We start from the raw sequence: 16,088 nt of genomic DNA, 5'->3' as shown, positions 1-16,088 counted from the left end.
ATTTATTTAAAAAAGAATAAATGGCCAAGTGACTCTCATTGGATCATTACACATGGATTGTCCCATCACTTTCAATATGACGAAAAGAATTATAGAAAATGACCCCTTACATCTTAAAACGGGAGTTTTTAAAAACTGTTGGGACTTATCTCCACTTATATTTAATGATAAATTTATATATTGAATCTTTCTAACTTGAAGGACTCGTGAGACGGTATTTTTCGCTTAAATTTTTAACTTCTCTACCTCCTTACAGAGTACCATTTTATCAAAGAGACACAATAAAATTCAGGTTTGAGGTAGGTAGTAATTACATTCTAAAATTCATTTCAAACTTTCCAATACTTTTCCCGCCATGCGACCACAAACAACTGACAACTTCGTTTTCAATCTGATGAAAATAATTAAAGAAAAGACATGTTTTCACCCCTTTTGAACATTTAAAAAAAAAAACTAGGACACATTTCAACTTAGTTTTAATGAGGAATTTATATACCAAGTTTCATCTTCCAAACTTGACTGGCACATGAGATACACTTTTGCGCGTAAATTTCTACCCCATCTCCTTATAATGATGTATTTTAATCAAAGTGAAGTGTCAAAAAACCAAGTTCAAGATAGGCAGTAACTAATGGGTGACCCAAAATTCACGTAACAATTAATTTTGATAGAAAATACTGGTTTATAATTAAAAATTATAAATTTTTATTGCTTCATACACAGCAAAAAATGAGGTGTTGAAATAACACAAAATGACTACCACTTTAGCGTGTTACTTGTGTGTTAATTCAGCACAAAGAGTCGTCGTCGTCGTCTGTTTATAGCTAGTCATAATGACTAGCACCCTTCTAGAGGGTTACGCCCTCTCTTAGGGAAGAGTGTTGCGTAAATGAGAGATTTAATTGATTTTGTGATGGTCTCTGAGAAGTTTTTATTATAATAATTGCTAAGGACTTAAGGATCTTTCGGAACCTGAACTGGAGCAACTGATATATCAAAGTAATATGGGTACCTGGTGAGAAGGCATACCATAGATAGATAGATTGTGAATGATGAGAATGAAGGATGAGGCGAGGCGTGCTATCACATCACAACACTAAAAGTGTTAGTCCTACAGATGAAGTCATATTCTCGCCTAGGGGCTGCTCTAGGCTTCAAAGTAGACAATGGGAATTCTGTTAGTAGCAGATGGATTCAGCGTGTAAATGATGGAAATATGAGTGGAAGATGGTCATGAACTTGATAGTCTATGAGGAGTTCCTGGTCTAAGGCGTCAGGAGATAGAGTGTAGCAGTAGAGAGTATAGAGTAACGATAGCGGTGTTGGGTAATATCGAGATGGAGAAGGATGGAGAGCTAAGTGGTGCATAGTATTCAGAAGTAAAGGGTGTTGGGTGTTATAACGAGAGCATATGTATGTGAGACGTAAAGTTTCAAGATGAAACTGAAGTGTAGGAAACTGAATTCGGTTGTACAAGTCTGCTGTGGGACTAGGCAGTTTGACTCGATATGCAATGCGGAAAGCATGTCGTTCTAACACTAATAACTTTTCATAAATAGCACAAAGATTTTTTTTTTATTTTTTTTATTTTTTTTTATTTTTTTTTTATTTACGTTTACCCGTTCAAAGGGTTGCGCCCTTTCTTCGGTAAGAGAGAGAAAAGCATAAGAGGTCAGAGGTATCATTAGAGGGTCTAGGTGCTATTTAATAATCAATTCATTCGGAACTTTATTCATATTTCATATTGCATTGGGAGGGTCATCAATTGTGTGAGGACAAGCCTCAGTTACGATGGGTGCTGGTCCAGACTGGCTGGCTGGCATACAAGTTATGATCTTGCTGGAACTGCGGTGCCTGAAATGAATAGATACAGCAAACATATAGTGGTTAGTTGAATACATGAAGAGCTATGAGAGCATGATTTTTAACAGCTAAGTATATGACAATCATTAGATCTGTAATGATGGATGATATGAGGGTGAAGTGCTACGACGCCACAACACATGGGTGATGTTAGTTAGACAAATGCTGTTATCTTCTGTTCCTGGGGCGACGCAGGAACTGATGGAGACAAAGGCAGCCCTGTTAGTGGATGGTTTTACTGTGCATGAGATGGATAGATGAGTGGTGAAACTGTGCCAGGATGATAAATGTCATAAACTTCTGGATCAATGTTGTCTTGGCCGATGTTGAGATGATAAAGAGTCATCAGATGCTGAAGAGGTGTGGGATAATATACAGCGGGAGTGTCATGGTCTCGGTCATTGCGGAGAATGCTCAGGAATATGGGATGAGCAGCTTCAATGCGTTTCTGAACGTAGTTTGAGCGGAGGGCCTCAAGATGTGATAATAGTGGAGGAAAATTGATGCGTTCATAAAGAAGGCGTGTCGGATGCGGAAGGCTAAACGAAACGCATGGCGTTCAAGAATGGCTAACTTAAGATAATATTTAGAGGGAGCTGATATCCAGGCTGTGTGACCATAGGTTAGAATTGGGCGCATGAAAACCTTGTATGTATTGAGAAGGAGAGAAGAGTTTAGACCCCACGTGGTACCTGTTAGGCGCTTTAGTAAATTGAGTCGGTTTTTGGCTTTCTCGATGACAGTAAGAAGATGAGGCATCCAAGTGAGCTTGGAGTCAAATACAACGCCAAGATATTTAAGAGTACTATGGATTGTAACCGGGCTGTTATCAACATGAAGACGTAGCAGTTGGGGATTTCGATTGACCCGTGATCGTCGTCCAGATGGTAAGAAAACGATCGCTTGCGTTTTCGTAGCATTGATTGCCAAGCGCCAGATGTCGCACCAATCGACAAAAGCATCAATGGCCAGTTGAAGGCTATATTGAATAGAAGTAATTGTCCGACCGATAGCCAGAAATGCTGTATCGTCAGCAAATTGGAAAAGTTGTACGTTAGGAGTAGTGGGCAAGTCGGATACGTACAGCAAATATAATAGGGGTGAAAGAGAAGATCCCTGTGGTACGCCAGAATTCAAAAAGATTGGAAAGGACAGAGCATCATTGATGGAGATGTAGGCAAGTCGGGCTGTAAGGAAGGAATGTATAACTCTGATGTAAGAGCGGGGAAGTTGAAAAGAGTATAACTTGTATATAAGACCCTGGTGCCAAACTTTATCGAACGTCTTTTCTAGATCGAAGGTAACCAGGCTAGATGGATTGCCTCGATTGAATTGGTTATATATAGAAGTACTGAGACGTAACAGGGGATCTAGAATGCTAAAGTTAGGTCGAAACCCAGCTTGGTGCAACGGAAGTAACTCGTGATTCTGCAAATGGTCATGGAGGCGGCGAACTAATATGCGTTCCAAAATTTTGCTTAGGGTAGATGTTAATTGTATCGGCCGATAAGACGTGAGGTCAGATGGAGGCTTATTAGGCTTTGGAAAAAGTAAGACTTTTGAGTACTTCCAAGTTATGGGGAAAAAACCAGTTCGAAGTGTGAATGTATAAATGATACTTAGTATGGTGAAGACAACAGGAGGGGCGTTCTTAATCAGTGTATAGGTAATAGCGTCAAAGCCTGGAGCGGAATTTCGTTTGTTGAGGAGTGTGGCCTGGATATCAGCAGGTTGAATCGGTACTGCAAGTGGATGATCTAACTCCAGGGCGTGATTGAGATTAGGTTGTAAATGTGGTAAGTTTGGGTCAGATCGACTATCGACAGCTTCGTTTAGATGTAATGGAGTATGCCAACCAGGTAGAGGAGTGAAGATATGTTGAAAGTGTTGGGCAAATGTGTTAGCTTTGTCTTGATCAGAAGATAGTGCTTGTTGATTAACAACTAATGGGTAGGGCGTCCGTTGAAATTTTCCGATGAGCTGATTGAACTGTCGCCAATATTTGGTAGGATGTGAGTTTTCGTTGAGTTTGTTACACGTTCTGGTCCAGAGAAGGCGTTTGTATGCAACGATATAATTGTGAGTGATGCGCAGATACTGTCTATGGAGGCGAAGTGCTTCTAAGTTACGACTGCGTGTGTATTCTCTGTAAGCACGCCGAGCTGCAGTAATGAGAGGTAGGTATCGTGGAGGAAGTTTAGGTTTATGCGGAGTAATATAGGTAGTTGGAATATGCTGTTCGGCTGCTGTTTGTAAAGTCTGAGTGAGTCGGGTAACGGCGTTGTCAAGGTCATCTTGTGACGTTAAGTCACAGTTATCTGAGAGTGAGTGTGTAATGGTCTCATGATAGGCTGGCCAGTTAGCCTGATGATATAGATACACTTTCTTCTTGGATATAGTATTGTGTGGAGAAGTATTGGTAGTTATTGATAGCTTGATGGGAACATGATCGCTCCCCAAAGAATCTAAAACGTCAATAGTGATGTGAGAGTTGATCGATGTGGAATAAATTACGATATCTGGTGTGGAGTTGCTAGAGGGGCGAGTTGGCTGTGGTAGAACATGAAAGGTGCCGGTGGTATGAAGACTGATAAAATCCAAAAATCGCTGTTTCTCATATTGAGGCCTACTATGAAAATTGATGTCTGCCATGATAATGAATTTACGGTAGGTATCGGAGAGGTGTTGAAAGAATTGGTAAGGTATATCGTGTCTCGGCCTGACATAGATGGTTGTGAAGGCTATTGTATGACCCTTGAGATATAATAATACAACATTATATTCTGGCAGCTGCAATGTGTGTGGTAAGGTAATAGTGCGATGTGGTATGCGATATTTTAAACCAATGGCTGTTCCACCGTGCAGACGTGCGCCGCTGGGTCCATCGTGTCTGTGGAGAGTATATTTGGGAACAAAGCAGGTAATGTAAGGAGCTAGAAAGGTTTCATTAAGTGCAAAAGCGGCGATATTCTCCTCCAAAAGAAGTTGCTGAAACAGCACTTGATGTGTGAGGAGAGACCGTATGTTAAGAAATAACAGGTTGTATGCCATAATGTATAGAACAAGAAGAATGGTAGTACTATAGAGATGACAAGCCATGTTCAAACAGTTGTTTCAGTAGGTTGTATTTGGAAATGGACATTAGATCCGCTGTATGTGGCGTGTAGTTATAGCACAAAGACATCGTTTTCCGAGCATATCAAAAATAACTAGTCACTACCTGGGAGAATTTGCATTGGTATTTATCGTTTAATATGAGCAAAGCTTTGCGAAATATCTTTGGCACTTCTGCCAAGTAACGAATAATGTTCTATGTTTTCAGTAATCGGTCACAATAATATTATTGTAAACATGTGTATCATCTGACAACAGTACACAGATAGATGTGCTTCCATCTGTTTTCTTTATCTGTTATTCTTGTGTCTTAGCGTATATGAACATAAGATGGCAGAACTATTGCCTATGTTATTGTTGTCAGACGATTCACAGGTTTACAACAATATTATTGTGACCGATTACTGAAAACAGAGAACATTATTCGTTACTTGGCAGAAGTGCCAAAGATATTTCGCAAAGCTTTGGTCATATTAAACGATAAATACCGATGCAAATTCTCTCAGGTAGTAGCTAGTTACTTTTGATATGCTCGGAAGGCGATGTCTTTGTGCTGTCGCTGATCTTGTTATTCCTAATAACACCACAATATTTCAGTTTGCTGACGACACTGCTTTTTTCACATCTGGCCGCACCGTACAATCACTTAATAAAACCATGCAAGTAGCCATTGATTCATTTGTGCGATGGTGTCATGTTTGGAGGTTAAATATTAACTCTTCCAAAACACAAACCATAGTTTTCTTACCACGTCGACGCCGTTCACGAGTGCATCGAAACCCGAATCTACTTCGCCTTCAGGTTGATCTTACGCCTATTCCAGTTTCAAGTACTATTACGTATCTCGGTGTCATTTTTGACACTCATCTTACCTGGACTCCACACCTCACCAAACTCATAGGTCAAGCGCAAAATCGACTTAATCTTCTCAAAAGATTAGTGGGCACAACCTGGGGATTAAGGGCACGTACCGTTCTCAATACCTATAAAACCTTCATGCGGAGTACATTAACCTACGGACATACAGCCTGGGCATCTGCGCCATTAAAATTCTATCAAAAACTTGCTATACTAGAACGCCATGCTATACGCCTAGCATACCGCATAAGCCTACCGCATCCAACACGTTTACTTTATGAGATGATCGATTTTCCGCCATTATTAACGCATCTTGAACAACTTCGTATACGTTACATCAGCAAACGTATGGCACAGCCCCATCCTATGATACTTGATATACTCCGCTACGACCGTGACAACGATGCACCAACAACTTTCATTGACACCCCTCTCCAACACTTCATGACATTATATCATTTATAGTTAGATGATGACATCTTGGACCCCGAAATCTATACAATCTACCGACCGCACGGACTTTCATCTCACATCTATCCATCATATGCACAGTAATACCTATTAACAAGGGCCTCCTTCGTCTTCATCAGTTCCTGAATCGCCCCAGGAACAGAAGATAACTTCATTCGTCTGAACTAACATAACCTTGTGATGTGACGTCCAAAGCACTGCTTTTCATCCATTCATTACAGTTGTTCATTTTATTACTGCAGCCCTGAACTTTCTTTTCCTCTCATAGTTTGTGTTTATGTAATAATAACTGCCAATATTCTCTTCTAACCATTAACCTATTAGTGTTTGTGTTATATATATATATATTTTTTCTCTCCTGGAATCATTTCAATCCATGTATGTTTCATATTAATGTGATGAATAAAGAAATAATAAACCTGGCAACCCTTAGACCACCTGCATTTCCATAGAGACACTTGATCTACAGTACAACACTTACCCGAAGAAAGGGCACAACCCTTTAAACGGGACGACGAACAAAAAAAAAATCTTTGTGCTGAATTAACATACAAGTAACACGCTAAAGTGGTAGTCATTTTGTGTTGTTTCAACATCTCACTTTGTACAGTGTAAAGTATACCGTATAGGTACGGTTATGTATGGAATAGCATATCGGGTAAATGGCCTCCACGGCTTCACTAGCACATTCGCACTCTATATATGTGGCTGAATATCGTTGATTCAGCGCTCAATTTAATCCTTCAAGGCGTGAATAGTCGTGGGCTTGTTGGCATAAATCTTACACTTCAAACCCCCGCTTCCCCCCAAAAAAAAAGTCTAACGGCGTTAAATTGCATGCTCTGGGCTGCCAATTGTGATCACCAAAACGCGTTGTTCTTTCGTGTAGAGCTCCATTTTTAATAACTCTGAACTGTCAGCTGTTATGCACTCTTTTCTTCCTTTTCTTTCTTTCTTTCTTTTTTTTTTCATTGGCAACACCTTACAGCACGAATAGCGCAAATCCCGCGTGAATTTTGGGACATCCTTTACATACAACAATTCATTTCAAATTGTTCAGTTATTTTCGATATAATTCAATTCCATATAACTACACTTCATATATATCAGATTTTAATTGAATATTTAATTTTCCACTTGCAAAAAATTGTGGCATTGCTCTTGGTTAAAACTCAAAATACGTATCTTTATTATTTTAGATGTTAATTTCTTATTAATAAAACATATTATGTAATCTTACATTTTAGGTAAATATTTACATAAATCTTCGGTTCTCCGTTTTAATTATAACAGGAAATTCATCCGCTATCACGTTGCGAATGGTGCTATATCGCTCTTTAGGAAGCCATTTCTTCAAAGCCTACTTTCCGAGCACCATCTTTGTTATGATGTCGTGGGGTAGCTTCATTGTCCAACCAGAAGTCGTCCCTGGAAGAATGGTTCTCTTGGTCACCAACTTACTAACTTTAGTAACGAGTTTTGAGTCTGCCAGGTAAGAAACATTATAAACATGAACATAAATTATAAACATACATTTATGTTTATAAACACTATAAACATAAATTTATAAGGATTCTATTTGAAGAAATTATTATAGCTAGTTCAAATACATTTGCTCTTATATAAAACTAGCCTTTGGCTAGCTGGGGGCTTCACCCCCAGACCCCCGAGTTTGCTCGGCCTTTGCAACAACAGTGAATTTCGTGAACTTGCTCTTCATATTTCCTGAATCTGCTTATCTAGGGGCTTCGTCCCCCACGCACTGTCTTTGCTCGGCCTACGGCCAGGCACCTCTTGAACCCGCAATTCTATCGTTTCTTTTCTTGTTTCAACTATCCAAAAGATAAGATTTTGTATCCAAAGAAAACGTCCATTTAAATAAGATGGGAATTTCTTCATCCTCCTTTAGACCCCTAAAAATTAAAAATATTCACTTTTGGCAATTTTCCAGTCGATTAGTCTTGGAAGGGTAGAATGATGCCAAATTTTATCATCCTAATCTTGCCGGAAGTACCTAAACATTTTGGGGTCTAAAAGATGTCCCATATAAATAACATGGGAAAGATTTTTCAGTTCCCCATAAAACCACTCCACGATTGGAATTTTTATTTCTGATTATTTATTTAGGTAAGGCTAACGAAAACATACAAGCATACCGAACTTCAAGTTTTTATTCCAATTCTAAGTACCTAAAACATGAGATTATAGGTCCAAATAAAGGCCCATTCAAATAACATGGGGTAATTCTTCATCCCCTCTTTAGACCCCCTAAAAATTAAAATATTCACTTTTGGCAATTTTTCTGTGGGTTTGTCCCGAAAAGTTACAATCATGTCAAACTTAATCATTGAAGCCTTACATGAAGTGCTCAATAATTTGGGGTTGTAAAAGGAGTCCCATATAAATAACATGGGAAAGATTTTTCAGTTCCCTATAAAACCACTTTAAATTTGGATTTTTTTAATTTTTACTGATTTACTTAGGTAGTGCTAACGAAAATGTACAAGCATTCCGAATTTTAAGTTTTCATTCCAATTCTAAGTACCTAAAACATGAGATTATAGGTAAAAAAAAAAAAGCCCATTTAAATAACATGGGGAAATTCTTTATCGCCTCTTTAGACTAGTGGTGGGCACAAAAACCGTTTTTTTCGGTTTTTCACCGAAACCGGTTTCGGTTTTCTCCAAAACCGGTTCGGTTTTTCACCAGATCCGGTTTCGGTTTTCTTCAAAACCGATTACTTTTTTTTTTCAAAATTTGTTCTATTTTTGACCAGAATGGTGTTTCGTTGTTCTTCGGAAACCGAATCCATTTCCACAGAAATAGTTTTATTTGTTTTCGAAAAGTTTTCACCGAAACCACTTTCGGTGAAAACCGAACCGGTTTCGGAGAAAACCAAATTGTTTCTATAAAAACCGGTTTTTCGGGTTTCGGTTTTTATAGAAACCAGTTTTCGGTTTTTATAAAAACCGGTTTTGCCCATCCCTACTTTAGAGCCCCTAAAAATTAAAAATATTCACTTTTGGCAATTTTCCTGTCGGTTAGTTCCGAAAAGCTACAATCATGCCAAATGTAATCATTGTAGCCCTACAGTAAGTGCTCAATAATTTATGTCAGTTCATGTAGTTTTATATATAGTTAGGATAGGATTAGGAGAACACAGATCCAAAACGAATTACCCAAAAATGAGGAACACCTCCACAATGCTCAACGAACTTTTGCTATTGAAAAGACTTCATATACTCATACGTTAAAGGTGAAATCAGGAAATAAGTTTCCCTAATGCAGTGGTTTTCAACCTGATACCTATCACGACCCCCACTATATCACTTTCTCTTGTCAGCGACCCCCTTATAATTTCTGGTTTGTAATAAGCTTGTCTGGGATTTTTAACACATTGATCGCCAGTGTATATTTTGTAAATTTTACTGTCAGCGCCAAGTTGACGTGTATCAGAAATGATATACGAAGCGCGGGCGGAATACACTTAAAGAAAAGTATTCAACTGACATCAGAATTCTTGCTGCAATATGATTTTCCGGCGCCCTGACTACAGGTAAGATGTGTTAAATAAACCAGCATGTGCATCAGATCATATACACGTGGTGATTCAAAGAACGTTCGTTGTGTATCAGAAATGATACACGAAACGTAGGCGGAAGACGCCGTGTGTATCGCCTGTGATACACATGGCGATCATTAATATACCTATTGCGAAGCTCTCACGATATACCATCTATTTCTATAATTGTAGAATCCATTTCTCGTATATAGTGGATACAGTAGCTTCTTTAAAAGCGTATGGATTCAGACCAAACTTTGTCAGTTCATTCATATTAGAAATGTCGAATCCGATTCGTCATACTGTTTCGAACTGGAGGACGTTTGAAAATTTTAAAACTTCATAACTCGCTTAATTTTGGGTCATGTGATAAAAAAGTAAAGTGATTTCTAATTGTTTTTTTTTTTTTAAACTTGACAGTTGTTAATAAGGTTCTTGAGAATTTTAATTTTCGAGAGGCCGCCATTTTGAGCTACCTCATATTGTTATGAATTTGATGCATTGTTGTGTATTTGTTTAGTATCAGCAAAAACTTAAAACTGATTTTTAAACAACTCAGCACCTGTTGAAAATGTTTAGTAGGCATACTTTTGTTGTTCTTAACAATATTATAAAAATGAAAATATGTTTATCAGAACAAAATTCAAAATAATATTTAAAAGTATTATTCGGTATTAGATTCTAATTATATTTATCTTTTCCACTTATCTTCGCGACCCCTAGGTTGAGAATCCATGCCCTAATGTATATTTTTGTACGATTTGTTCTCGATGACCTGATATTAAATAAAAATCAACATAACGCTGTAGTAAGTTTATTACTTCCTGTAATTTCAACGTCTACCTTCAAATCTTTGTTGTTGAGCTATAGCAATGATATTGTGAATATATGTTACATTTTTACATTTTAACGTTTAACAGAAAATTTTTTTCAAAGATTAGATATAGGTCATTGAGCTCAACAAAATGAAACGGATGATTATAAATCCTTATGCGTAGTTTTCAAGAAATCGATAAAAAAATATTTTGTAATAAACGTAAAAATTAGTGCTGTACACGAATCATACCGCATACTAAGATGAAATTGATACTGAAACAGACACTAATCAAGCTTTTCATTATGTCATGAGCAAGACGAAATTTTTGTAGTATGGTTACTAAGATATAGCCCTAAATTATGATAAATGTTTGAACCAAAACGACAGTATATAGTATGGTTAATGAAATATAGCCCTAATTTATAATAAATTTTTGAACCAAAATCATAATATATAGTATGGTTAATGAGATGTAGCTCAAATTATGATAATGTATGAGTCAAAACGATAGTGTATAGTATGATTAATGAGATAGAGCCCTAAATTATGATAAATGTTTGAACTAAAACGATAGTATATACATAGTTAGTGATATATAGCCCTAATTTATGATAAATTTTTAAACTAAAACGACAATATATAGTATGGTTAATGAGATATAGCCCTAAATTATATTTTTTAATCAAAACGACAGCATATTTAGGATGGTTAATGAGATGTAACCCTAATTTATGATAAAGTTTTGACCTAAGACGATAGTATATAGCATGGTTAATGATATATAGCCCTAAATTATAATAAATTTTTGAACCAAGATGACAGTATATAGTATGGTTAATGAGATAATTATAGCCCTAAATTAAATTCCAATTGGGAGTCTGGGGTAGAATGTTGTATAAATGATGCCAAAATGTTATCTTGTCAACTTACAGTATATTTTAAGCTACGTTAGCCGAACTTAGTTTTCAACTTCATTTTTGGCTGCCTTTAAAGTATGCAGAGCCTACCAAGTATCATACTAGGTGATACTTAGCCATTTTAGTTTTTAAGTTGATCATCCACTTTGTTGGCAACTGTACACGGTATATACTAGAGTCTGTACACTCCATACCAGTCTTGCATAATATACTAGTCATTTTTTCATATGTATGTTTTTTTTTTTTTATCTCACGTGACAGAGCTGAGTCTCCAACCGCCAGGGGAATTAATCCCTTGGAAGTATGGAACATTGTGTGCATCATATTTGTGGCTGCAGCACTTTGTGAATACATCATCGTCCTTTTTGGTCTCCGCTATGAGAAAGTGTGGAAAAACCTTTGGGAAGAGAGAAAGAAGCAGAAATATGTAGCAGATGAATATGAGTGTAATACAGAACAAAAGGATAAGAACACCAAGCAGACTCCAAAATATGGAAGACCCGAGCGGCTGTTCTCTACAAGAGGTTTCGCCATCTCTAACAACAAAGATCTTATAATACGCAGCGCAAGTTCTCCAACAATGAAAGAGGTAAGTATAGACAATTTTCTTTTATTTTAGAAAGCGGCAATGCCGTATACGAAAACAGATAATGCGCCATTTTCAACTGATCGATGTATGGTGACAGATAGTGGCATACCCACGAACATATCTATTGAAAGCGAATAATTGCAGTACATCGCACTAATTAATGATCATGTAGAACTATATAGCATCACTGGCACAAATCCCTCGGGGTTGAGGGGGACATGTCCACCAATTTTGGAACTAGGGAACTGTTTCTCCCCAATAATCCGATTCGAAATGTGTTTCTTGGGGAAAGAAATGTCATGGTTTGTGTCCGACTGCTACAAAGAAAGTGGGATGAAATTGTCCTTTGGTTTCTTTTATTTTCATTACTTCATTTACATCGCCTGACATATAATAAACAACAGGTTCACCTCAGAATCAGATTCATCTACCGTAATATGAGTCTCATCTCTCCCTCTCCCCCAATAAACATCAATTATGTTCGCCTCCCAATGTTGAAGACAACTTTGCTCCCTTGATCCTCTACAGCATTGTTTTTCAACTTCATAAGTATTTTGAACATCGCTTTCCAAAAAAAAAAAAAAAAAAAAAAGCGATTATGGGAACGGTCTTACCCTCCTCCTCCCCAAATGTTGAAGACCCGCTGTATAACATCACTCGTATACTGATTGGTCTCGGAAGGTCAGAAGTACGACATGTTAGGCATAGAGCTTCTGGAAAGTAAGCAGTTTTCTTAAACGTGAATGACAATACTTGTTTTCTTTGTGATAAATTACAAAAAAGCATTGTTAACACTGGAGATCACACATCAAACATACTAGACGTATATATAATCCCGTTTTTATTTCACTGTATTAGGGGGATGGACTTACGTTAAATTAGCCCCTTCCCCTGGCTACACCACTGACGTCGGATCATGGCTTTAAGCTTCACCAGCGTTCATTTACTCTTCCCGCTGAAAGATGAGAGCGTCTAGTATAGTGCAATTTTGTCCATTGAGTTTCTTTCAGTTTAATTGTATCTTAAGGAAGAACTTACACCATGAGAGAGGTTCAAGTTGACAAATTTCGGAGGATGGGGATGTTCTACTCCCCGAAATCACTCTAGCTAAGTTTAGCAAAAAACTGAATTGAAAAATTTGCTTATGTTCAAGAGATATCGTGTGGAGTAACGGCTGGATGTACTAATATTGCAATATTATAAAACCCGCTATCGTGATAAGAATAAAATTACAATCTGATAAGGCCCAATAACGTAATCTGATAAGACCAACTAGCGTAATCCTAATAACGCTACAATCTGATAAGTTCCGCTAGTGATATCTTAATAATATTGTTATCTTATAAGAATCACTAGCATGATCATAATACATACAATCTGATAAGGCCTATACAATTTTATAAAGACCTCTAGCGTGATCCTAATAACATTACAGTGTGATAAGGTCCGCTAGCATAATCCTAATAATTACAATCTTATATGGTCTACTAACGTGATTCGAACAACATTACAATCTAGTAAAGCCCACTAGCGTGGTCCTAATAACATTACAATTTCATATGGCCCGCTAGCGTGATGCTAGTAACATTACAATTTTGTAAGGCCCACTAGTGTGATTCGAATAACATTATAATCTTATAAAGCCCACTAGCGTGATCCTAATAACATTACAATTTCATATGGCCCGCTAGCGTAATGCTAGTAACATTACAGTTTTATAAGGCCCACTAGTGTGATTCTAATAGCATCATAATCTTATAAAGCCCACTAGCGTGATCCTAATATCATTATAATTCCATATGGCTCGCTAGCGTGATGCTAATAACATTACAATTTTATAAGGCCCACAAGTGTGAATCTAATATCATTATAATCTTGTAAAACCCACTAGCGTGATCCTAATAACATTACAATTTTATAAGGCCCGCTAGCGTGATTCTAATAACGTTACAACCTGATAAGGCCTCTACTGTGATCCTAATAACATTATTATCTTATAAGGCCCACTAGCGTAATCTTAATAACGTTACAATCTGATAAGGCCCACTACTGTGATTCGAATAAAATTACAATCTTATTAGGCATGCTAGCGTGATCCCATTAAAAGTGAATACTTATGAAAGAATGTATAGAAAAAATGCAGCCAGAAACAAGAGAACCCCAAGGGAATCGTCGTATACAATGTTGTATCCACCACCAAATCACATGAGATCGAACCAGACACCCCTTGCGCCAGAGGTGAGAACTGAGCCATCATCCTCCTCAGAAACGTAGAAATCAAACGTATAAAAAGGGTTATGTATAGAAATAATTCATTTTGAATAAATTATCTCAGTATATCAAGCAGAATGTTTGTTTGTTTGTTTGTATGTTTGTTTCGTACACAAACTAGCACCTTTGTCTTGGCACGCAACCGTATGGAAAAGGCCGTAGATTACTTAAAATTTGTAATGTACGCCTTGTAAGTGGAGAGGGTGGTTCAAAACGTATGCCAAAAATTTAGTACCTTCGAAACAGTTCAAGTTAGAGAGGTGAAAATCGGTATATGAACTTGTCGTTAAGAGTAATTAGACAATTGTTCCAGTGGTTTCGAAAATTTCGTTTTGCTACGCAATTTTTTTTTATTAAAATATGTCTCCTAAGAACCAAGAGGGTTCAAAGTTCACACCAAAAATAGAATTTCAGCATTAGAGTAGGACGAAGTCCTTCTCTTTTTGTTCTACGAATACAATTTTCCAAAGCCATTATCCTTTTCGTTGATATACAAAACTCAACTATTTGCATGTCGTGTTCGTTCACGAAAACAATTGATGCACTAATAAATAAATAAATAAATAAAGGTTATGAATAATCAATAAAGGTTAACCGCTTGCTCCAAATTTGGAACCATTATATACCTAGTTATATTTTGATAGAAATAAATATCCCAAGAAGACGGAGATTACATTTTTCACAAAGTATAATAACTGCACCGTTGAAGGTAAACCTCGTTATTTTATCATTGCATTTCGATTCAAATACGCATCCTAAGAAGGGAAAACAGGTTCATATATATCTTTCAAATATTCTTCCATAAATCTATTTCTTCCCGTACGAAGAACGGTCATAATAGCTAATTGTAAATAGATACCAATACAATGTTGGGTCATCTTATACATTCCAGATCTGTTAGTGTCCCAAGCATTAAAGGCTAAGTCACACATACGATGCCGTTCTCATATCGTTTTGTATTAAGTTTCTTTTCAGACTGTGCCATTAAAAATTCATTGAGTTGTATTTCTGAATTCTCACCTGGCGTACCATGCCCCTACAATCGCCCTTTAAAAAAAATAAATAAAACACCATGGGTAGTGCTTCGACGGCCACGATCCTTTGACATGCTTCAGAGTACTCCATGCAACAGGAAGTTCAGCAGAACATATATATATATATATATATATATATATATATATATATATATATATATATATATATATTCTTGCAATCCACCTTTGGAAGTGGTTTAGAAAACAGTACGGGGACAGCATGGAAATGGTATGTGTGAATAATCGCAGGCTGACATGGATGGATCATTGCGGGGTCCTATGTGTGAATTATCCTATAGCAGTTGTCGCCAAACTTATGGAATTTCTGAGCTACCGTATTGGTTTTAAATTCTAATGTGAGCTACCAACCAAAAGAACTACCAACATTTAAAAAAAAAAAAATCTTACATATGTTCATTGCCTGTAAACTTAGGTAATCAAGGTTATTCAACTGAAGCGTTAACACGTTCTACCGAAAATGTCCTCGCGAAACTACCAGTAGCTCGCGATCGACAGTTTAGATATCACTGGCCTATGGGGTACCGTGCTTATGCCGTTCCCCTACCATGCTCTATCTGTGCCACGGCCGTGA

At 37.2% G+C, this 16,088-nt stretch overlaps 1 protein-coding gene across 1 annotated transcript in view; it reads left to right on the top strand.

Moving 5' to 3' along the window:
• The first annotated feature begins 9,836 nt into the window (after nucleotides 1-9,836).
• LOC145681712 (uncharacterized) overlaps nucleotides 9,837-16,088 on the top strand; it is a 70,749-nt gene continuing 64,497 nt past the window's right edge. The window contains exons 1-2 of the mRNA XM_081753326.1: nucleotides 9,837-9,862; nucleotides 11,864-12,191. Of these exons, the coding sequence (XP_081609452.1) occupies nucleotides 9,837-9,862; nucleotides 11,864-12,191 (354 nt within the window). The remainder of the gene's footprint in view (nucleotides 9,863-11,863; nucleotides 12,192-16,088) is intronic.

The sequence above is a fragment of the Thermobia domestica genome, chromosome 3, assembly GCF_964235325.1.
Source record: "Thermobia domestica chromosome 3, izTheDome1.hap1.1, whole genome shotgun sequence".
NCBI classification, from domain to species: domain Eukaryota; kingdom Metazoa; phylum Arthropoda; class Insecta; order Zygentoma; family Lepismatidae; genus Thermobia; species Thermobia domestica.
The sequence above is the reverse complement of the archived record's forward strand: the minus strand, read 5'-3'. Positions and strand labels throughout refer to the sequence as shown.